At 40.2% G+C, this 22,981-nt stretch overlaps 2 protein-coding genes and 1 long non-coding RNA gene across 3 annotated transcripts in view; 1 reads left to right on the top strand and 2 right to left on the bottom strand.

Moving 5' to 3' along the window:
- The window catches only part of RPL14 (ribosomal protein L14), a 247,778-nt gene that overhangs the window by 187,354 nt on the left and 37,443 nt on the right, over positions 1 to 22,981 (bottom strand). The gene's annotated exons all lie outside the window — the stretch shown is intronic.
- The window catches only part of ZNRF2 (zinc and ring finger 2), an 81,460-nt gene continuing 68,033 nt past the window's right edge, over positions 9,555 to 22,981 (bottom strand). The window contains 3 exon segments of the mRNA XM_073333307.2: positions 9,555 to 10,991; positions 12,567 to 12,645; positions 13,442 to 13,547. Coding sequence (XP_073189408.1) covers positions 12,588 to 12,645; positions 13,442 to 13,547 — 164 coding nt within the window. The 3' untranslated portion in view covers positions 9,555 to 10,991; positions 12,567 to 12,587.
- Positions 12,518 to 17,488, top strand: LOC140907415 (uncharacterized). Its single transcript, XR_012157493.2, has 3 exons — positions 12,518 to 12,674; positions 14,591 to 14,801; positions 16,212 to 17,488. It is a non-coding gene; the product is annotated as an uncharacterized LOC140907415 (long non-coding RNA).

The following is a 22,981-nucleotide window of genomic DNA, read 5'->3' as shown; positions in this document are numbered from 1 at the left end:
TCAGTGGCAGCAAGAGACTGAATCCAGTCAAATCTCATTTATCTTGCTGCCTTTAGAGGGTTTTATACAATTACTTATTTATGGCAAGCCCGCTCTGCTAACAGCCCCTCCCCCGCACCCGATCTCATCCCACTCCAAAAATGGAGGCTTTATTACGTGACAGCTGGAGAACTCTATTTCGAGAAGGAAGGGATGGTGTTTGACAGGCTTCTTGCTATTTCACATTTGGCTAGTAGTGAGATAGTGTATGTGAATGGAATGGAAAAGCCTCAGCGAGCAACATCACAAATCATTTTGCTACAGACTCGCCCAGCTCTGGAGCAAGATAAATGCCCATACCAATAGCGACACTTTACAAGATTGCATGAAGCCAGATGCATAGCTGCTGTAATTCTGCTTTGACAGTAAATGTCAAGCATGTCCTATGACTTTGTTGAGTTCTCCTGACTTTCCCTCATCCCTCTTGTGAGGAGCAGAGCAGATGTCAGAGCAACAGCAGCAGGGTCAGTGTGTGCCTCTTGAAACACCATCATATTAAGGAAATCCAATAAGCACAGCCTGAAAATGAAACATATTTCTCCAGGGCTGTCACAAGGCTTATCTGGAGATGCAGATTTCATCTGGAACAGCCAAGAGAATAGGCCTTCAAAAGCAGTGAGATACTTGGTCCATTTGACTAGAGCTTCCTAAATCCTAGAGGCAACTCTATGGGTAGCAATGATTTCTGCCGTGCTTATAGTGGAATGGGGAGCATCCACAGAGAAATTTGTGCCCGTCTCTTGCTTGGTTTAATTATTTAAGGGACAAGGGGACAGTCCCAATGTCCGTCATTGGGAGGCATAGCTCAGTGGTTTGAGTATTGGCCTGCTAAACCCAGGGTTGTGAGTTCAATCCTTGAGGGGGCCATTTGGGATCTGGGGCAAAAATTGGGGATTGGTCCTGCTTTGAGCTGGGGGTTGGACTAGATGACCTCCTGAGGTCCCTTCCAACCCTGATATTCTATGATCTATGATCCTCACAATAACCTGGGAGCAAGGGGAGTGCTATGACCACCATTTTACAGATGGAAAGCAGAGACCAGAGAGGCTCAGTGATTTGTCCAAGGTTACAGAAAAAGGGAACTGAGACACAGATACACAGAACAGGGTCTCCCGAGTCAGAGCCTTCCACTAGATAATCCTTCCTCTTCCTTCTCTGGGCCTGCCTGGTCACCACTGAACTCCTTTAAAGAGAAAAGGAGTACTAGTGGCACCTTAGAGACTAACCAAGTTATTTGAGCATAAGCTTTCGTGAGCTACAGCTCACTTCATCGGATGCATTCAGTGGAAAATACAGTGAGGAGATTTATATACACACAGAACATGAAAAAATGGGCGTTATCATACACACTGTAAGGAGAGTGATCACTTAAGATGAGCTTTTACCAGCAGGAGAGCGGGGGGGGGGGGGGAAAGAGGTGGTGTACTCCTATTCTTTTTGCGAATACAGACTAACACGGCTGCTATTCTGAAACCTGTCCTTTAAAGAGCCTTTTCCAGCTCTCTTCTGGTCCTTTAAATCTAGGAGAGGAATGCAGTTGCCTCCCTAAGGTGGCCATTTGACATGGACTGCTGCAGGCTACTCCTTCCCTTCCAGCTGGTAAGTAATTTTAGCTCTTATTAGGTTCTCCCTCTCTCATCCATAACACACATGTATGGCAAACACATAGGCCAAAACGTAGCTCAAGCCTCACATCAAGGCAGACAAGTTTTACCGCACCTGAACTTTGGGACCAGCTGTAGACCATGCAGCACTAACATTTCATGCCAATAGCCCCACAAAAAAGCCCCTTCATGCACTGTAATCCCTCGAGCACCTGATTAACATTCTGGTACAGGCATCTACGGTAGATTAAGTGCCAAGCCCAATGAAGCACAGCTCTACTAATTGAAGGCAGAGCTGATGTGTTCTAGTGATCCGTAGTCAGGCAGAGTATGAAACCAACAGATGCCACCAATTTAAATGCAACACATGAACTTCCTGTACCTGTTGGACTGGAATAATTTCCAGCAGAATTCCTGTTGCTAAGCAGACATGGTTATCCTGACTAATTATCAACTGCTTCCACAATAAAGCCCTCTTTTCATGTGTCCAGAATGGAGGGGGCGGGGTGGGGAGAGAAGAGCACAAGCACTAAGGACAACGAGGGAACTAAGGCTTAGCAAAAGCCAATCAGGAAAAAAATCACAGTAGCAGAAAATTTGGGCACATTTCATTGTAATTATAGCCAACTCTCTGTTGGTGAAGACATGAGTGTGAATAATTCATGCATTAAACTCTATGGACTCCCCCAGAAATAATCTTAGCGGTCATAAACGGTCATATTTCACTGACTGGCTGGGCTTCTATTTCTTTACATTGGTTGCCCCAGGTGGTCTCCACAGAAAGGGGGGAAAGGACACTCACCATGGCATGAGTCCTTTTTCCACTGCATGCATCCAATGAAGTGGGTTTTAGCCCACAAAAGCTTATGCTCAAATAAATTTGTTAGTCTTTAAGGTGCCACAAGTACTCCTCGTGCTTTTTGCTGTTACAGACTAACACAGCCACCACTCTGAAACCTGTCATAGTATGGTGGTGGATGGCTTTTGAGAAACTTGGGCTAAAGCCCAGAAAGAACCTGAGAGTTTTATAGGTCAGTTTTTCTTAATAGCAAAGAGCTTTATATAGCCCCATGCTGCCATTTTTAACCATTTTCCAGTTTCAGTGAACTTGTTTGCAAGTAGCTGGCAAATTAACTCTGATTTGAGTATATAATAGGAGAAACCTGGACACTGTATATATTGTGCAAACCTCAGCCTGGGGCTATTATTATTATTATAATAGTGCCTAGAGGCCCACACTGGAATTGGAGCCTTGTGCTTCAAGGCACAGGCACAAACACAAACACAGCAAGAGACAGTTCCTGCCTTGAAGAGTTTACAAGCTAAAAAGGAAAGATGGGAACAGGGAGCAAAGGGGAAACTGAGGCACAGAGAGGCAAAGTGACTTGCTCAAGGTCATGCAAGGGGTCAGTGGCAGAACCCGGAATAGAACCCAGGTCCCTGGGCTTCCAGTCCAGTACTCCACACATCAGACCACACTACCTCCCTGGCCAGGAGACAACGTAGGCCAGGAGTAGGAGGAGGGAAGGAACAAATTCTGCTCTCACTCAAACTGGTCTAAGTTTGGAATAACTATTGGCTCCCATGGAGCTACTCAGGAGTCCCACCTGTACCACAACAAAGCACCACCCGGAACAAAGCCACAAAACTGGCATTTGCCAGAAAGTGTTACTGCCCCTAGACAAATTGGTTTCCTCACCCAAACCTTTTAGAACCTCTCTTGGCCATGCTGAAGGGAATTAAACAACAAGGCAACAGAGGGCTTGAGAAACTCTTTCCAGAAAGGGGCTTTTAACTGCAGCTGCCCACTCTTTAGGCTCACTTTTCTCCAATTTGGGAAACTGTATGCTGCAGTTACTGTGGATGTTTTGTTCCAAGTTTCTTCCATACACTGCAATGAGTTGACAGATTCAAAAGAGAAATCTTTCCAGCAGCAGTGTCATCATGGAAGGCCCCGAACTCAGTAGATCCCATGTTCTTTCACCGCATGAATGGTACAATCAATTCTGTATCCTTGAGCACCACAACAGCTGTTTGCAACAGCCTGGGTGCTGGTTTGGGAGTGGATCAGGATATAGGCTGTAGAGAAATGTCTACATAGAAATGGCCAAAACTGATCACCAGGAGAACAGCATGGGAGTCTCATGTCCTGCTGGCAGTTTGGGAGTGAATGGGGGGAAAAAAGGATTTTGTTCCCTCCTCAAACCTGCTATAGTTCCCCTGCAAAAGGCCCCTTTATTATGATTTTGCATGGAGTATGAGGAGTTGGCCATAAGCCACTGTCTATGCTAGTGAAATTTGGTGTGCCAATCACTTTTTGATCTCCCTAGCATGCTCGTATCACCCCACCACATGACCATGCACCTAAATGTTCCCAATGGTGCACATGCAACAGCGCCTCCATCCGTATAGCCAGCATGTGGTCAACGTTACTGCAGACGGGAAGTGCTGGTATGATAGCCCTAATGGCATTGTTAGTCTTTCCATCACTACCTCACAGAGCACAGCCCAGATAAGTCGCCTGCTCTTTTATCTGCCCTCTTCTAACAAGGGATTAAATTTGCAGAAGCCACTTACCTGTACAAATTGCTCTACCCTCACCAGAGAACTCATTTGTATGCTGTTTTGCCAGCATCTGCTTCTTCTGCAGCACTGTCTGGAGATCAGCTTCTTTAGCAGCAAACGTGTCTCCAGGGAAGCTTTCCCATTAGCATTCTGCCTGCTGGTCAGAGGTAGATGTGGAGCACTGACGATCATCTGGGGGAATAAGGAAACCACTCACAACTGAACTGTGGATATATCAATGAAGCATTAAATGTTAAGGGAAACAGATGAGTTGTAGCACAAAAGTTTGCATTAAATGACCATGTACTAACACATCATGCTTCACCCTCTGGTCTAGCTGAGACAAGAGATACATAAAGGAGGCTTTCGCCACTTTTACCACCCCCATCCTCCTCTCACCTCCATTATTCTGAGGCTGGACAGTGGGTCTTAGGGCTTCTCCAATTTGTACTAATCCCAAAGAGCAGTTACGCCATCCAGGGATTACCAGAGAATACAACACTCCAGTCATGTTCTTCCTCCAGCCCCACACACGACACTAGAAGCGGCATAGCGTCAGCTACCTCAGTTCTATGCGGCCAGGGGAACCTTCAGCTGGCAAGTTATGCTGGCTTTACATCCTCTTTGTAGTGCAGGATCCAAAGGGGCCATATCAGGAGCCAGAAGCTTGCACGATACGTCTGAATTCCTACCCGTAAGGCTATAGCCGCCTCAACGATGACTGCTTCTCCTGTATTTATGGGGGTTCCATAGTATTTAATAGAACATGGAGACAACAACTCTGCCCCATCTACAGCATTATTCTATCAATATTAAAGTCACCTGGAATCGTGACAGAAACTGTGGCTTCAAAAGATTTATTACATATATTTGTACATATTTTACATAAATGGAATGTTAAACATTTAACCTAAATCAATAAAAAAATATTTAATTCATGATTACATATTGACAGACCATCAAAAAATGTACCTCAACACAAGTCATCTTCCAATCATACTGCTCAATTACAAAATTTACAAACATGTTTTACATTGCAAATTACATTCTTACTTATGCTCAGGGTAATGAAGGAAGACTCCTTGTCCATTACCATTACAAATAATTGTAGCATTCATAAACTATTACAGAGTTCCATCTAGCACTTTGTGGACACTTAATTTTGTGGGAACAGGTATGTGAACCGGTGGCTACACTTCATCTTCTACCATCAGATTGCTACTTAATGGTAAGAAGAGAGTATGAGAGTTTCTCAGGCAAGTGGAAAGGTTCCAGGCTGAATCACCACTTGTTAAAATAGGTTGAAGTTTTTGAATTAAGACATTCATTAAAACATCCCATCAATAACTGAGCTGCCCCCAGCTCCTCAAGTGCAACAGTTTGGCAAAGTCAGCGAGATAAGTGTTATCTGCTATACAACGATCAACACTTCAGCTTTATTTTGACATGTATTTTAACAGAACCCCTTATATACACGGCCATACACCTGGATGTTCCCATTAATTATCATAACCCTTGGGAGCTTGTGACCACCTATATTTACCATTCAAATACTTTCCCATATAACAAAATAAGGGTTTAAAAAAAAAGAAAAAAGGAGAGCTTCTGAGGAAACAAGAACTATTTACTGGCGGGCGGACAGATTTACTGACATTTGAAACTCTGCCAGAGTCTACTCAATCTTATCATTGAAAACCTTTGTCAAAGCAGACCCCAGGGCAAAAGTCTCATACAAACATGTTAATTAGGAGCTGACACAAGGAGATGAGCAAGTAGCAAACAGATAGGCAGTAGGCACGGTAGCTACTGTACATTGGCAACTCTTTAGGGAAAGGATCATCGATGCCAGAGCCAGCAAAGGCATACAAGCCAATCAAGTCCAATCTCCTGAAAATGCAAATATGCTATAGTTATTTATCGGAGAAAATCTTCCATTAATTAGTAATGCCTCTCATTAAGTCAGTTTACAATTTATTCAGTCGGTGACTCCAACATACCCTTTAGGAAAGTAAGTTAGCCTGTAGTCTTTAGAACACTATACAGTGGCCTGAGAAATTTCTGGAACAAGGATTTCAAAACCTCAGTTTCAATTTCAGAAGCACAACCAAAAACCAGACAAATGTACACCTAAAGCACAGTCAGGGTCCTCCATTCCAACAGGGAAAACATCTTGAATGTCTGTCATGACAAAGCTAATTTTAGAAGTGAGCAATGCACTTCTCTATTCAACATGTGCAATAGAGCACAGTGCCAGTTCTTAAAGAATTCCTCAGTTCTTGAGAAATTTCATACCTCATAAAGAAAGCGTGGCCACTGTTTTGTTCAGAATCTCCTAACTCAGGCCATTTCAGATGGCAAAAACTTAACTGATGCAAGCTGCACCCACTGACAAAAGCACTTTAGAAGTGGTTGAAACAAGAGTTCTGACAACCGTTCCTCTTCCAATGAGATGATGTAATATATTTCTAACTGACATCAATGGGAGCTTTGTCCAAAGAAGAGGGGTAGAATAAATTCCTAAAAATCATATAGCATGTTGGGGTAGGAGGAGGAAGAAAAGAAGAAAGTTTTGAAGCTTATGCATAAAGTTTGAGGGACCGAAGCATGAACAGCAAAATTTTGCCCTGGTCAAATCAGAGCTGAGATTACCCATTGGCATGGATAAATTGGGAATCTTCATGTTAGCATTTCTGTATTTGGTCAGAAACCTCCCTCTCTACCACAGAATTAGCAAATACGAACAGCTACACTGAATCTAAGTGGAATCATTCTATTCCATGTGATAAAGCAGCTCAGATTCACAGAGACTTGGAAAGGAACTAAAAGCAACTGCATTTTAAAAAATATTGTTTGTCCCTGTTTCCTTAGAGATATCAAGGATATTATGTTTTAACTTTTTCCTCTGGAAGATTGAAGAGGGAACGTCTTAAGCCCTCAAATAAAAGAGTAGTCATGCTCAATCTTCCAGCAAGAAAGCTTTTCTCCCAAGTTTTTGTCAGGAGGAGTTAGATATTATAACCAAAATGAAGTTTCAAAAGTTTGGACGCAGAATTCTTTTTCCCCACAATTGCTTAGGTTTTAGTCTTTTGTGAGGTCATAATCTTACTAGCTCTCAAGTCCTATAGCAAAAATGGAACTCAATCCAAGATACCAGTAATCTTTCAGGGGAGTTTGTTTTTTTAAATCATAAAGCCCCCTTTACATCATAAAGAAGCAAAAAAGATCACAAAGAATTCACTCTCACCATTGTGGGTTACCTTCAAATGCCCCATTTAGAAATACTGCAGTACACTTCCCCTTGCACACTAGAATTGGGAGACGCTCTAATTTATAATCTATTTAAACTCATTTTTCCCCAAAATAAAATACTGCAAATCTGAAGTAGGCTCACCATCTTTCCTTTTACATTCCACTCAAATCAATGTCTAGAGTACATGCACAGGGAAAACTAGCTCACTTTTTAAAACGTAAGTGATAACAGATGCATTAAAGATACAAAAGACAGGATAATCACAGTCCTGTAACTGTTAGCAGCATGGCTCTCTGATACCATATGGGATGATCATATAAAACCCAAATCATAACCACTCCCTATCACCTTTAAACAAAGCTTTTACTTGAGACATTTGTTATATAATGAGGTTTTGAAAAACTTCACATTTCATGTCTTTTCTTCTCTTTCCGGTAAGCAGTATGTATATGGCAAACCTGAGTATGGGAATTAGTTCACTCTTACATACTTGGGCAAGATATAGGTCAGATGAAAGAAAAACTGAAGCAATATAAATTGGTAATCTATATATTTACAAGCAGAAAATGTGGCACACCTAAATTTTATCATAACCTATTGGCTTCTAATGTGTGGGAAGTGTGGTCTTCCTCTACTCAAAGAGTGAACACTTTTTCCCCTATTGAAGCACAGTGGTCCAAGACCTTGGAGAGGGGATATTTTTAAAATGAGGGTAGGTTTAATTATGTAGTTATGTGTACACAAATTTTTTTCATAATATTGACAAAACAGTTTGAGATGAAAGCTTACATATATGAACTTCCACAAGGAGTTCTGAATACAAGCTTTTGTTTAATCTTTCCATATTGTTCCAAGCTTTGTCCATATTAAGGATCTAACCCTTCTTTCCTTGGCTCAGCCAAAACTTCCATTGACTTCAGAAGGTGTTTTGGATGAACCAGGAATATAGGATTAGGCCCCAGGACTGAAGCCATCCTAACAACCTCAAACAGACCAAAAAAATCCACTCTCTCCAATGGCCGGGGGGCAAACCTGCAAGCAACCACCATATATAAAAGTGACAGCTGCTGGCATGTTTCAACTACAGCATGGACGTTGGCCTTAAACTTCTGACAGTGATATAAATGCTGGGAAGTTTGTCCTTTCAACCGTTTACTTATTCATTTAAATCTAAAAGATTCAGGTTTTGAAAAAGCAGCAGATGAATTGAAAGAGTGAACTACTGAAATCACGCGTAAATGGTAAACAGATTCATGTTTAAATACTGATCGACTTAATCCCTAAACCAAAGACTACCTACAACCTTGAAGCACAGGACACCAAAACACGCCAAACTTTCATTGTAAATTACAGAGGAATTTCTGCTCCAGCAGTTGAGCCCATAGTTCGTTGTGGATGGAGGATGATGAGCACTAAAGTGTATTGTGCACTGACATTGTATGGCACGAAGCCAAAAACAAATGTTAAGTCAATATAAACGCAAAAAAACTTACTTTCAGAAGATGTGATTCAAAATACCAGGAAAGTAAGCCTCTAGGTAACAAGGTCCCTAGTAAAATATTACAGCTGCTGTAACTTTTTCTCCTTAATACAAGGAAGCAAAACAATTCCCTGCAACAACAGAACCTATACTGGAAACTACTGTCATACATTTGTCAGGAGAGCTTGTTTGATGTGACTTCACAGTTTAAAACACGCCAGAGTCTGATCCTGCTCCCACTGAAGTCAAAGAGAGTATGATTGGGACCTATAACTATAGATTCAATTGAGAATGATTATGCAAGGAAAAAAGGCCCATGGAACTGTACTGTACTGTCAGTTGTCAGCATTAACCAGTTTTGATTGCGTCAGATTTGCAGCATAGCAAAAGGCATTTCACAGCATAAAGTTTAAGGGAAAAGGTTTTCTAGACTAAAGACATTTGACAAGCAAAATGGGGGATTCTTATAGTGTGCAGTGCACTAATTCTTCTGGGTTGCAGCAGTTGCTCCTTTACTTGCCCTTTTTAATATGAAACAGCAGCAACAGAGGAGAAAAATATAGACTTAAGAATACAATGCAAGCCAAACTGAACACACAAAACAATACTTAGACACTTAAGAAAAAGGTGTTGTGTAATTTATTTTTGCTGTTGAAACTTAACTAAAAATTGCAGTCACTAATAACTATTCATAATCTGTCCCTATAATGTGAAAATTCAGAAGCTGCTACATATCTGTCCTTGAAATAAAGTAATGTTTTCCTTCTCAGTCATGATATCTGTTCCATTTTGTTTTGTTTTTTAATTATGATGTTTTATAGGAACTAATATTTATCCACATTTTGTTTGCTGTTTCCCCCTATGGATATCCCATGTTTGATAAGCCCTGGTAAGACAAATATAGCAATATAGTAATAAATTAAACAAATGCAGGTGCATGTTAAAAATACTGCCAATGCTAATGTCCACATAAACAGATAAGTGATGTTAGGTGCAAATTACTATGGCTCTGCTATCAAGAAAATTTCAATTAAAAAAATTACGTATAAAAGTGTTTCAAAAGTTAATGCAAATCCCTCCCCCATGTAATATCATTACTCTAATGCCTAGGAAACTTCACCGTGCCCATTTTCGCAGTTATTCCCCTAAACCTAAAGAGGCAGCCTGGAGATGAAAGTAGTACAATAAAATAATTACCTGAAACATTTAAAAAAAATACCCGTTAAACAAATTACCTTAACTGGCAGCACTTAAAATTGGTAAATTCTCCCATTAAAAAAAATTGCATAGCTGCAAGATTATGCTTTGCTGCATTTTTTAACCACAAGCTGTAAAACAGAGAAATTTTAGTACACTTAAATAGCAATACAGCATACAGATTTCAACAATTCTATAGCTCAATCAATATAAATTAGTCACCTGCCTTGGTTTTACTCTTTGGACAGCATTCTGACAAAGGTTTAGTTAAAAAAAAACTTTGAAATACAGTTTTCCTACGTGGAAGTAGTTTTCATTTCCTGTTCTTGAAGGTGAAGAATGTACCGAGGACTGGGTGTGAATTCAGTGAATAAGGTCACACTGCTAGACTGCTTGCCATTTACTCTTCTTCAGCCTAAGAGAAGATTAAAACACTTCCACTCAAAAATATGGTGATCCTCATGAAAACGTTTCAGATAATGTTGATTTAGAATGCATCAGTTTCCATTTGGGTAAGAAGAGAGACAACCATAATCTGCTTCGGCAGAGAACTTAAAAGTTAGACTGAAATTAGTCACTTTGGCCTTTCAAGTACAAATCATCAATAATATCTGTGGCGAGAAGATTGTTACAGGATGTGCAGCATTTTCAAAATCCTGCGTGTCCTTTATATGCGTGTTTGGTATGCTGACTCTACTGGCAAGCAATTGGACTCTGCAGTTTTTGTTCCACACGATTGTCTATGGTTGCCTTTTTCAGATACACAAGAACACAAGTCGGAAGCCAAGTATGTTCTCAAATTTGTGTTCAAAGACAGAATCTCAAATCCTCTGCATTTTCTGATCCATGTAAGAATCTGTGAGAAAACCAATAAAAATAACAAACATTACTTTCCCAGCTAGTTCAGTAAATTTTACACAGTAAGGCATTACTTGCTAAAACAAAGAAATCCAAGGAAAAATCTACTTTTCCCTACTTCATATTTTCTAGTGTATACTCCTATCTTCTACAATCTAAACACATTTGATTTAGCATCCTGAAACATCCTTAAGTATTTTCAAAGATAAACATCATTGCAAACAGCATCTTGTGCTTCTCCTGTAGTTCAATACACCAGGGACAATACGTGATGCTCTATGTACCGTACATATCCAAGTAAAAAATTAGTCCTAGTCTTGTGCTAAGGGGAAAACAGTTGTCCCTGCAATAATGTGTTCTTTGGCAAGTGTGACGGTGTATATAACCCTTGCTAATATGACTGCAGAGTGCAGGGCCTCCCCGAGGATTCAGGGGGCCTGGGGCAAAGCAATTTCGGGGGCGCCTTCCAGTGGCGTAGCCAGGTGGAGTGAACAGGGGAAACGGAAATAAAAAAAAGGTGCCAGACGCTTGTACTCACCCGGGTCTTCAGCAGCACTGAAGGACCCGCCGCTGAAATGCCGCTGAAGACCCGGAGCGCCGCTGTGAGAGTAAAAATTAAAAAGGCGCCAAAAAATTAAAAAGGCGCCACTTGTGCTCAGTGGGAGAGCAGCCGCTACACTACTGGCCCCTTCCCTGTCTCAGACCTCAGACTTCAAACATTCTCGTGGGGGGCCCCTGTGGGGCCCAGGGCAAATTGCCCACTTGCCTCCCCCTTCTGGGCGGCTTTGGCAACGTGAGCTGCAACACATACTTGTGAAGTAAAATAGAAAGCAGAACACTGAAACAGTGCTTCAAAAAAACACTGTATTGTTTGGGGGCAAAGAGTTCACATTCCATGATTGCCATAGTGTTTAATATAAATCCTAACGTGTTTTGTAATGGTTGGAGCTGGTAGTTTAGTGTAAGCAAGATACCTGGAAGAATAAAAATGCCCCTTTTGTCCTTTGACTCTAACTGGTTTCTAATTTAAACCATTAATGCACACTACTAAAGCAGGAAAGCTTTGTATCTGTGTGAATGGGGATGGGGCAGGCTGGGTTGTAACATTTTACATGCATTGCAGAAAAAACAATGAATGATCAAATGTGTGTTAAAAGTAAAAAGCAGGATCTCACTGAAAACTATGTAACATCCCAAATGAAAAAGCATATTTCAGTCCAGAAAGAATGGTCATTCACTAAACTATCAAAAATTCTGGGGATTTGGTATTTTAAAGTAGGTTTAGGTTACACAACAAAATAATCTTAAAGATAATTAAAATTTAAATGGCACTGCTGCTTGTCACTTTGCAGTAGTTAAACTGCAATATATCATTCCAGACTACTGGATGTGAGGGTGCAGAAACCATTTATGAATTCTAGTAATTTAAATAGATAGTAAACATACTGGAACGACAATGAATTTACCAATTATTTTAGGTTAAACTTAGATCTGAGTGCATATTTAACGTACTTATTCATATAGTTCTTATTACTGAAAAGATCAATGAAATATGTAAAAAGAAGTTACCTACAAAAGAGGAATCTTGTCAGTCTCAATCTGCAGGGTGTTCAGGACAAGATCTATTTACTTCAAACCACTCATCTATGCAGCTGTTGGAACATAAAAGAATAAGTGGAAGGTAAGTATATTAATTACAATTACCAACAATTGTTATGTGTACTAAATAATTTTATCATAGTTAAAATGAAGTGACTAGAAACATTTGAGAGCGGTGGAGGGAGGGAGAGAGAGAGAATGTGTTTTAAGACCTAAGCTACTTTAGCTAGAATGCGTGGAACAGTACTTGTCAACATTCACTAATCATTTTTAACATCCCAAAATCCCAATAAAGAATATGGTGCTATGTGTTAAACATTAGAGAAATCAATGTATACATTGTTGTAACTGTTTATTTCAGAAGTTTTAACAAATTTACAAATTACTTTTTGTACTTTTCATTTCTTAAGAGGGACACCATCACCCTAATCACACTGCTGCCTGCAATGTTTGCCCATTGTTACAAACACCATCTAAAATGAATATAACAACGATCAGAGAAAAAATATATATTTTTCAATTTTAGTCTGTGCAGTCAACAGAATGTGTGTGCAAGTATAGTGATTTTTACTGTTTCCCCTGTATAGAAAATTTCCCCCTTTTGTTTCTGGGAGTTTTTCAAACAGCAACAAGAGAAAAACATAAAAGAAAAATTTGACTATAAGAGCAAATATATTTGGGTAGGGGAGGATAACTCAAGATGCAGTACCTCAAAGTACTTTTAGTTAAGTTTTGTTTTAAATTGACGAGATGTTAATTGTCCCTTTAAAAAACCCTTATAAAAATTACCCAACTGATGTTGGCATATGGCATTTTATCTGGGAAGAATACAGCACGAAGAATACTTGCCCTTTATGATATATGCATAGACAAGGCAGTCGTGCTATAGTATCCCCCTGCTGCAGCTCTTCCAGGCATATTGCACACTCCCCAGCATCTTTACTCAGTACATCCTCTGTAGAAACAGGGCAGTTTTAAATGGTTAAAAAAAATCACTTAAGACAAAACTTTCATAGCATTAACACAATTATACAAAAAAATTTTTTTAAGGTTCCCTTTCAGTACAATATGTGAAATTAAGCATGTTTATAATGTCTGTTGATGTAAGAGATATGTTATCAGGAGTCTTAAGAGATCAAATTAAACTATGGCTGTGATCTAGTCTCTGACTAAACGCAGTTCTACAACAAAGGAAAGAACTGTAGGACTCTTCCTCCTGCCCAAGTGCACATATTCTGTGTTAATTACACACATGAGCTAGAGCAGCAGTTCTCAATTTTTTTTTTTTTTACTGGTGAGCCCTTTCACATAGCAAGCTTCTGAGCGTGACCCCCCATATAAATCAAAAACACTTTTTAATATATTTACCACCATTATAAATGCTGGAAGCAAAGCGGTGTTTGGGGTGGAAGCTGACAACTCGTGACCTCCCTGAGGGGTCCTGACCCCAGTTTGAGAACCCCTGAGCTAGAGGCTAAGGCTGAGCCTGGACAAGTGGCTTTTCTGAAAAGAACGCTGCAGACTGACACCTTCTACATCCTCCACCCTCAAAATAATTAACAAGGTAGAGACCCCATTGGCATCCTCCCTCTAAGTATCCAGTCCCTCCTCCTGCTTCCTCCCATTCATCCCTCCACTGTATGCCTGGCACCTTCCCCACCAGCTCTCCTGTGAGTACCTGGTTCTCCTGTTGCCTCCCACCTACCCCAACTATCAGTCTGTTTCCCATCCCCACTTGCTTCCCTCCAATTTCTATCATCCGGCCCTTCGAGAGGAACCAGAGTTCTCCAGCACTGCAAACTGCTGTATGGTATGGCTCACAGATGCTAAATTCTGCAAGATATCCTGATTTTGTGGAATCAATACTACGTCCCATAGTTAATGGGGAGATTAGGCAGTTGCAAGAAATGCACAGAAAACACTTTTAAAATGGAAGTTTTCATGAAAAATATTAGAGTGATATAGTAAAAGCTGTATTTTCTGGATACTTTTTTTTAGCAGCAGTGGATGATGCAGAATTCAGCATCGGTACAACACAGATCAAGAGGCCTGACTACCCGAATTTAGGCCCATTGTACTGTAGAGTACAAGACATAGCCTAACGTGGACTTACACAGTGCAAGGACCATAACCAAAAGGCACATTCAGGGTGTCACAGCAGAAGAGCTGGCAATCCATGGCAGAGCTGAATGATACACTCCTAAAAAGGGTACATGTGTGCTGAATGCTCCTTTTGACTAACTGTTTAGGGTACTGGTTTTCAAAGTGCAGGGCACAAGGTTATCACAGGACCAGGCAACAGCAGGGAGAGGGTATGGGGGACAGCCCTTCCCCAGCAGTAGCCTGCTGCCCTCCCCACTTCTCCCCAAGCTGGGAACTCAAACTCTGCATGCTTGTCCCAGCCCAGCCATTCGTACAGCCACAGCCATGTGTATTTTACGTACTTCAGAGCCTGCAGAAGCAAGATACTCTGTGCTCAGGGGGGAGGAGAAAGAGAAGAGGGTGTGGGAGTGGAAGGAGAGGAAGAGATGAGAAGCCCCAGTCTGCGCCACGCTGCCATGAGCTCCTCTAGGGATGGAGCCAGCGAGGTTCTGCTGCACTCCTGGCATAAGCCACCTACTTCCCTTAGTAAATCACTTTCTACCCCGGTCCCCGGATGGGTGGGGAAGGGCCTGTTATGCAACTCCCAAGGAGAAGAAGGAGGGGTTAGCAAAAACGTTTGGGAACCTCTGATTTAGGGCATTCAGCACATCACTCCAAAATCATGAGATTTTTTAAAAATGTAGGATTTCATGATTCTCAAAAGAGAGAACACTCAAATCTTTAAATTGTTCTCATAGGTCTTTCTATAGTGCTCATCATCATACTAGCTACATGCTGCTGAAAATGACAAGCATGTAAGCCTAATCAATGAAGCAGAAGATCAAATATAGAAACCAGGATGTAGATCTGCTGTGTATCTGCACAAAACCACAGCAAGTCTGACTTCCTGCTTCTTAGGTTTCTTAAGAGCTGAACTGCTTAATTTCAAAGTCTTTTGACTCTGACATAGTAGTTGGTTATTGTGAGAATATTATTATTTCAGAGTATTATAGTTTCATATGGAAAATAGCCAGCATGAGTACACAAACCAATTCTAAAGAAACAACATATTCTAGTAATGAAGAAAAGGAAAAACGCAGCATATATTTGCACTGTTTGTAGGTGGTCTAAAAAACAAAAAGTGGGGGGGGGGGGGGAGGGTATTCCAGTTGGTTTCTGTTGCTCTTTAACAGAGAAGTGGAACTTTTCATGAACATTAGGGGCATTTACTATTCTCAAGTGATAAAAAGATGGAAACAGTGCCATATTATCTTGCAGAATCTCACATTTACTGCTGAAACTTCCATCAAAGACATTAAGAATTTGCCCAGAAGAGGGTGCTAGGGGTACACATTTTTCACTTGACCTCTTGAATTAACAGACATTTTGATAACTGGAAGAGGCGGCGGGGGGGGGGGGGACGACGGACGGACGACAAAGACTATTACATTGGTCTGTTTCACAGGGGGATTCTAAGCTTTTTCCAATGGTTTACTCCTCTCACTGCTTCTCTCCCCCTCTACTCCTCTCTTTACAGGTACTGCTGCAACATGGCTCTCTTGGTCCTCTGAACATGTCTATTCTACCTCCTCATTATGGCCATATAAACAAATGCTGTTAAAAAGAATTCACATACATATATACCACACACACTCAACGGGAACATTTTTGTCACAGAACAACTTGGCTCTAATCAGAGGTTTCACTATATTCAGAGTTGCAACTGGCACACAGAACCACGGACTAGGTTCTTCTCCCCCAGTACACTCAAGCATGGTGTCACTTTAGTAAGTCCCAAAACTGACTGCAGGAGTCCTGCAGGCTTTTGTGTAAAGTACTTTTAAAACAAACATTTACATAACTGAAGACAGTCTTACAAGACACCAGGCCAAATACCTGCCCGTTTAAAAAAAAAAGTCACTTAAGATGCTTAAAAGGCTCCTAAGATACAAAAAATGTATATGAACTGCTGTACGCTCAATTCTTTACATTATACGCCTGGGTTATTGTATACTGCACAAACTTGTATTCCATAGTCTTGATACCAGTTTTCTGTATCTTTGCAATGCTCTGGGGTAATACAAAGGCAGACACATCTGGTTCTACAAAAAGTGTTCTTTTTCTACCTGGTACCCAAAGATACTATTAGACTTTGTAACAGGTTATGAAGTTTCCAATGTTTGTATGCTCCCCCTTCCAAATATATTGTGAGCAAGTCAAACTTCTTGCATTCCCTCACCCTCCCACCCGCCCACCCATGTGCCCAAGGAAAACACCTGTCTAAATCTTTAAGATGTCTAACTGAAAATATCCAACTATTATAAATGCACAACTTGGCACAACATATTAATAGATTCCAAGCCAACATAAATTGCTCTCATATTTGATAACATTTACAGAATGACAACAGCGAAACTGGCTGTAGTCGGGGACCCAAGAGACTTCATATCTAACTTATATAAAAGCGATGAAATGTAGTCAAATTAGCAGAACTGGATAAACCATAAAGATTGAAAAAAAATCTCATGCCTTGATCTAGTCAGAATTCCCAGCTGTCCCCATTATACACAACCACCCAGGGTACCAGCCATAGATCACACCAGATGGAAGTCAGTTTAAGGTACATTTAACACTGATTTTTAAATGCATGTGTCATGGAAACTAGTGGCTAAAATAATATTTTGCTGATCCACTGCAGTGTGCAGCAGCCAGTTACATTTCTCGTGTTTCTCTTCCAGAAACCAATAAAATACATTTATAAGGTACTGTCATTCCCAAATTGGCAGTCTTAAAAGTATCTAGAGAATAAATATAGGGGTCTCTCATTTTCTCAGTTGCACCTGTGCAACTTCAATATGAATTGCATACATGCAGGTGTTGGGCTGATTAGGTGCAATTTTGGCACTGGCAAGTCACTTCACTTCTTTTCCTTAGTTTCATTGTCTGTACAATTTGGGCTTCATCTTTTCTGTCAAGCTCCAGTTGGAAGGTGATTGACATGATGGAGGTCTCAGAGTAACAGCTTTGTTAGTCTGTATTCGCAAAAAGAAAAGGAGTACTTGTGGCACCTTAGAGACAACCAATTTATTTGAGCATAAGCTTTCGTGAGCTACAGCTCACTTCATCGGATGCATACTGTACAGTCTAAATTGGTTAGTCTCTAAGGTGCCACGGGTACTCCTTTTCTTTTTATGATGGAGGTCCTCATTCTTGAAGGAAGAATCTTCATTTTCTTGGCTACTATCACATATAGAAGGGAGGGTTTCTACTCTCTCAATCTCTTTTTTGGGGTCCTCCTCCCCTATGAACAATGTCAGTGCCTACAACTGAAATATTCTTTTTCTCTTAAGTGCCTGTTAGTAATCCTGTTTATTTAAATATCACTATAGCAAGTCTCATTTTTAGGATCTTGTAACCTGACCATAAAAAATTGTTCCCCATTGAAATGTGACACAATGTCAGACAGAGTGAACATTTAAAATAATAATGAAGACCATACTTCTGTATATCCTTGCTCATGTGAGTAATCAGTGGTTCACAGTCATGCTGGAAGGGCATAACGAGTGGGGTCCCGCACGGATCAGTTCTGGGTCCAGTTCTGTTCAATATCTTCATCAGTGATTTAGATAATGGCATAGAGAGCACACTTATAAAGTTTGTGGATGATACCAAGCTGGGAGGGGTTGCAAGTGCTTTGGAGGATAGGATTAAAATTCAAAATGATCTGGACAAACTGGAGAAATGGTCTGAAGTAAATAGGATGAAATTCAATAAGGACAAATGCAAAGTACTCTACTTAGGAAGGAACAGTCAGTTGCACACATACAAAATGGGAAATGACTGCCTAGGAAGGAGTACCGCGGAAAGGGATCTGGGAGTCATAGTGGATCACAAGCTAAATATGAGTCAACAGTATAACACTGTTGGGAGGAAAAAAAGCGAACATCATTCTGGGATGTATTATCAGGAGTATTGTAAGCAAGACACGAGAAGTAATTCTTCCGTTCTACTCTGCGCTGATTAGGCCTCAACTGGATTATTGTGTCCAGTTCTGGGCACCACATTTCAGCAAAGATGTGGACAAATTGGAAAAAGTCCAGAGAAAAACAACAAAAATTATTAAAGATCTAGAAAACATGACCTATGAGGGAAGATTGAAAAAACTGGGTTTGTTTAGTCTGGAGAAGAGAAGACTGAGAGGGGACATAACAATTTTCAAGGATATAAAAGGTTGTTACAAGGAGGAGGAAGGAGAAAAATTGTTCTTAACCTCTGAGGATAGGACAAGAAGCTTAAATTGCAGCGAGGGCGGTTTAGGTTTGACATTAGGAAAAACTTCCTAACTGTCAGAGTGGTTAAGCACTGGAATAAAGTGCCCACGGAGGTTGTGAAATCTCCATCATTGGGGATTTTTAAGAGCAGGTTGGACAAACACCTATCGGGGATGGTCTAGATAATATTTAATCCTGCCACAAGTGCAGGGGACTGGACTAGATGACCTCTCAAGGTCCCTTCCAGTTCTATAATTCTGTGATTCTAAGTGCTGCTGCTTTTAGTTTCCCAAGCCACCCCAGAGTAAGTGTGTTTGAGTTAATTTTAATACTGGCAACAGGATTCTAAGTAGTGCAGTGAAACTGAGTAGAATCTTTTTAGTAATTCTGCTGCTTAGGGAAGTGATGAGCAGCAGCGGAGGCACTGTTATTGTTATTATATTCAGAAAGACAGCACTGCACAGCTATTCATATTTGAAAGTTACCTGCTCAGGGCTATAAAGTGACTCTTTTCTTAAATGAAAGCTTGTATTCTGTAGAAATTGGTGCTTTACCCCTTTATTCACCCACCTTGATCAGGAAAAGTTTCTTTCTACTGGCAAATAGGTGAACATGTTTTTCATGTTCACTCAAAATGTATGCGATTGTGCCATCATGTTGTCTAGATTACAAATGCCAAGAGTGGAATATAACAGTCAGTCAAAGTGGAGTGGATATTTACCAGCTATGATCTGATTTCTCTTGTAGATCATCCAGCATTCAATTAAAAAGTTGTAGGATTTTTTCATCTGAATCTCTTTTGTACGTTGTCTTTCTGAGTAATATTCTGGAATAGCAGTATGTTATACTTTTTCCTTCACATAAAACTTAATGGTTCCCAAAAGTGGTACTGTACATTTCCTGTAAGCAGTACTGCAAGTTGTTTTTAGTTAGCACTGTGATGCACTTCATTCTCTGGAAGATTGCCGTAGAACTATTAACTACTTTTTCCCTCACAACAGTGAGTCTAGCTCAAGTGTGCAGAAGCCAGTGAGAAAGAAAAAATGTAGCTGTAAAATAGAATTGCACTTCCAATCCTGCCCAATACATCTAGGACAAGGAGTAATGGTCTCAAGTTGCAGTGGGGGAGGTTTAGGTTGGATATTAGGAAAAACTTTTTCACTAGGAGGGTGGTGAAACACTGGAATGCGTTGCCTAGGGAGGTGGTGGAATATCCTTCCTTAGAAGTTTTTAAGGTCAGGCTTGACAAAGCCCTGGCTGGGATGATTTAATTGGGAATGGCTCCTGCTTTTGAGCAGGGGGTTGGACTAGATGACCTACTGAGGTCCCTTCCAACCCTGATATTCTATGATTCTAGTGAAATGATTAAACAATTCCACACTAACAAAGAAAGGGAAAATAATTGAAAGTCTTTTAAAAGGTTTTAAATCATAACATATGCTGATGTTACTACATTACAGGTATTATAAAAATGGAGGATAGGGGAAGAGGGAGAAGAGTGGAGACATATTTTTCATAATGAGGAAGTGAAGGGGGTGAGGCAAACTCATCCTCCCTTTCAGCTGTTAGAGACACTACTAGCCAGAGTCTGATATAAAAGATGGAGCATCCAAGCAGGGTTTAGTGTTCTTACCATGATTTGCCCAAGTCCCCATCCTTATATTTATCTACCTCTGGCCAACAGGATTAGTATTTCAACTAGTAGGTATATGGTAGATTTTTCTAAAATCTTATCGTGGGATTCATGGAGTACAGTTTACACACCATCCCCGCATTTAGACCAAAATATTTAGTACTGGATGAAAGTACAACCATCACAGCAAGATTTCACACACTGTATCAATTTAAAAAAATACCACCACAGCTTTTTTGAAACTCCCCAGATACAATAATTAATTATATATACACAATTATATATATATTAAATTAAAATAGTTAGCAGAGATTGAAATATTTATACTCCACCACCTATTAGCCCAAGGATTAAAGCTTACTCACAAGGGTGAAAAAATACCTGATGACAGCCCCTTCAAAGGCCCCGCCTACCCAAATTCAAACAAACAAAACAGCTGTGTATTCTGCTTTTAATTAGAACATTGACAGTCAAGTTATTAAATCAAATCAAGTGTAATTTGCTATCAAGGCTGACCAAATAGTACAGAAGAACATTAGAATAATATATTGTTCTAGAAATACAATTGAAATTTGTCAAAATAATCTATCTATTCACTGAATAGTATTGACCACCACAAATAAGTATTGCCAAATCAACATATTTGTGAAAATTCATTGAATATATTTATTAAATACTAATTTATCAGTCTATTTTATTACATCTTTCTGGCTTGTTATTTTCTGCCCTTCCCAGCTTCACTCTATTTTCTCCTCTCCCTTTCCTACAGAAGATCATGATGTATCTTTACTGAAATCTTATCCAAGCAGCAACAAAACAAAGATCTGATTATTTGCTGCTCATAGGGTTCTCCAAGTATCAGTAGCAAAAAATGAGATGACCAGTCAGTTGTCACTCCAAAGCAGAGTGACTCTGCGGCTGCTCATAGATTGCCAACAATGTTGCCTGACTGCAGTCTTAGGAAGGCAGCGCTAAAACAGTTACATTTGGTTCACATGTGGAAAGTTTTCTTCAAAACTAGGAGGCTGAGAAGCATTTTTTTTAAAAATGAAAACTTACATTCTGCAAAAGTTACTGGCTCTTAATCAGGACACTGATGGCTAATCACAGGCAAGTGGAATTTTCAAGCCTGTGTATTATCAATTGCTTCTGCTAAAATTCCCTATAAAATATTGCATTTATTGAAACCACAAGGACTTCTATATTAATGCTACATTTGTAAATCTAGAAATTCAGAGTTAAGGTTGCTTGCAAAATCTTAACTTTATCCCCATCCTGTATCCTTTAACAACCTATCACTAACATCCCAGTGGTACCAAAACATATTCACATTGTGCCTTTTCAGACATTGCCATAATGCAGCACATAACATACATCACCTGTCCTTGCTATTTTAGCCCAAACTCTAATGAACAAGCTGCAGTTGGAGCCACCTACGAAGGTACAAAATTCATCATTCTGTAATGAACCTGCTACAACAGTTTGACATTTACCAGATGCCAAATACGTGTCCCTCCCTCTCCTCTATCTACTCCCGTTTAGTAGAGATATCATTTTTATATCCCACCATCTAAGTATTGTTCCCTAAAACTATCACTAACACATCACAATTTTCTACGTAGAGTACAAACACTGTATCTATTTTCCCTCTCCATGTTGTTCCGACACCAGACATCAACATATAAGCAGATATCCACTGTGACTTACATATACTGTACAAACACTGGTTACCGTACTCAGTTCTGCAACCTCATTCTCAAAAATAAACATATAATCTTACCAATACTACATACAGAACAAAGGTAGAAAAATTTGAAAAAGTATTTGAAATAGCACAGAGGCTAATCTACAACACACGTATAATGCATACGTCTTCTTCTCGTCGACTCTCCACAAAGTCCTGTTGCTAGTCTGAGAACTGAAGCACAGCAAGCTTGCCTACTACTTTTCCACTTTCAGAAATTTACCAGATGACTGAGGCATCTCTGCACAAGCCTGGAATGGGGTTTCATGTAGTGTCGATACACTCAGGCTACACTATATATGGTGGGAGTGAACGTTGCAATCTGGGGATTACTTCAGTTTCTTAGTCTAATTCATGGTTATCAACAGAAAGCTAAAATCAAAAGGCACAAAGTCGCTCCCTGAAAAACCTTTTTCCTGGAATCAGTGATTAGGCAGACAGCAGAACGGAGGAAACTAAGGTGGAGATGCTGGTGCCAGAAATCTTTGCATATGGATTCTATAACTTTTGCGTGACTGCCAGGAGACAGAACTAGGCTGAGAGTCCGCACTAGTGGCAGCCATGGTGCTAGAATTAGGTTTTGCAAGTACAGTTTAGATTGAAGCAAGAATCAGAAAAATTAGGGCAGTGAAGCAAAGTCACTGCAAAACATTTCCTCA

This window comes from Lepidochelys kempii, chromosome 2, assembly GCF_965140285.1.
Source record: "Lepidochelys kempii isolate rLepKem1 chromosome 2, rLepKem1.hap1, whole genome shotgun sequence".
Taxonomy (NCBI): Eukaryota; Metazoa; Chordata; order Testudines; family Cheloniidae; genus Lepidochelys; species Lepidochelys kempii.
Note: the sequence above shows the minus strand (reverse complement) of the source record. Positions and strands in the feature narration are given on the sequence as shown.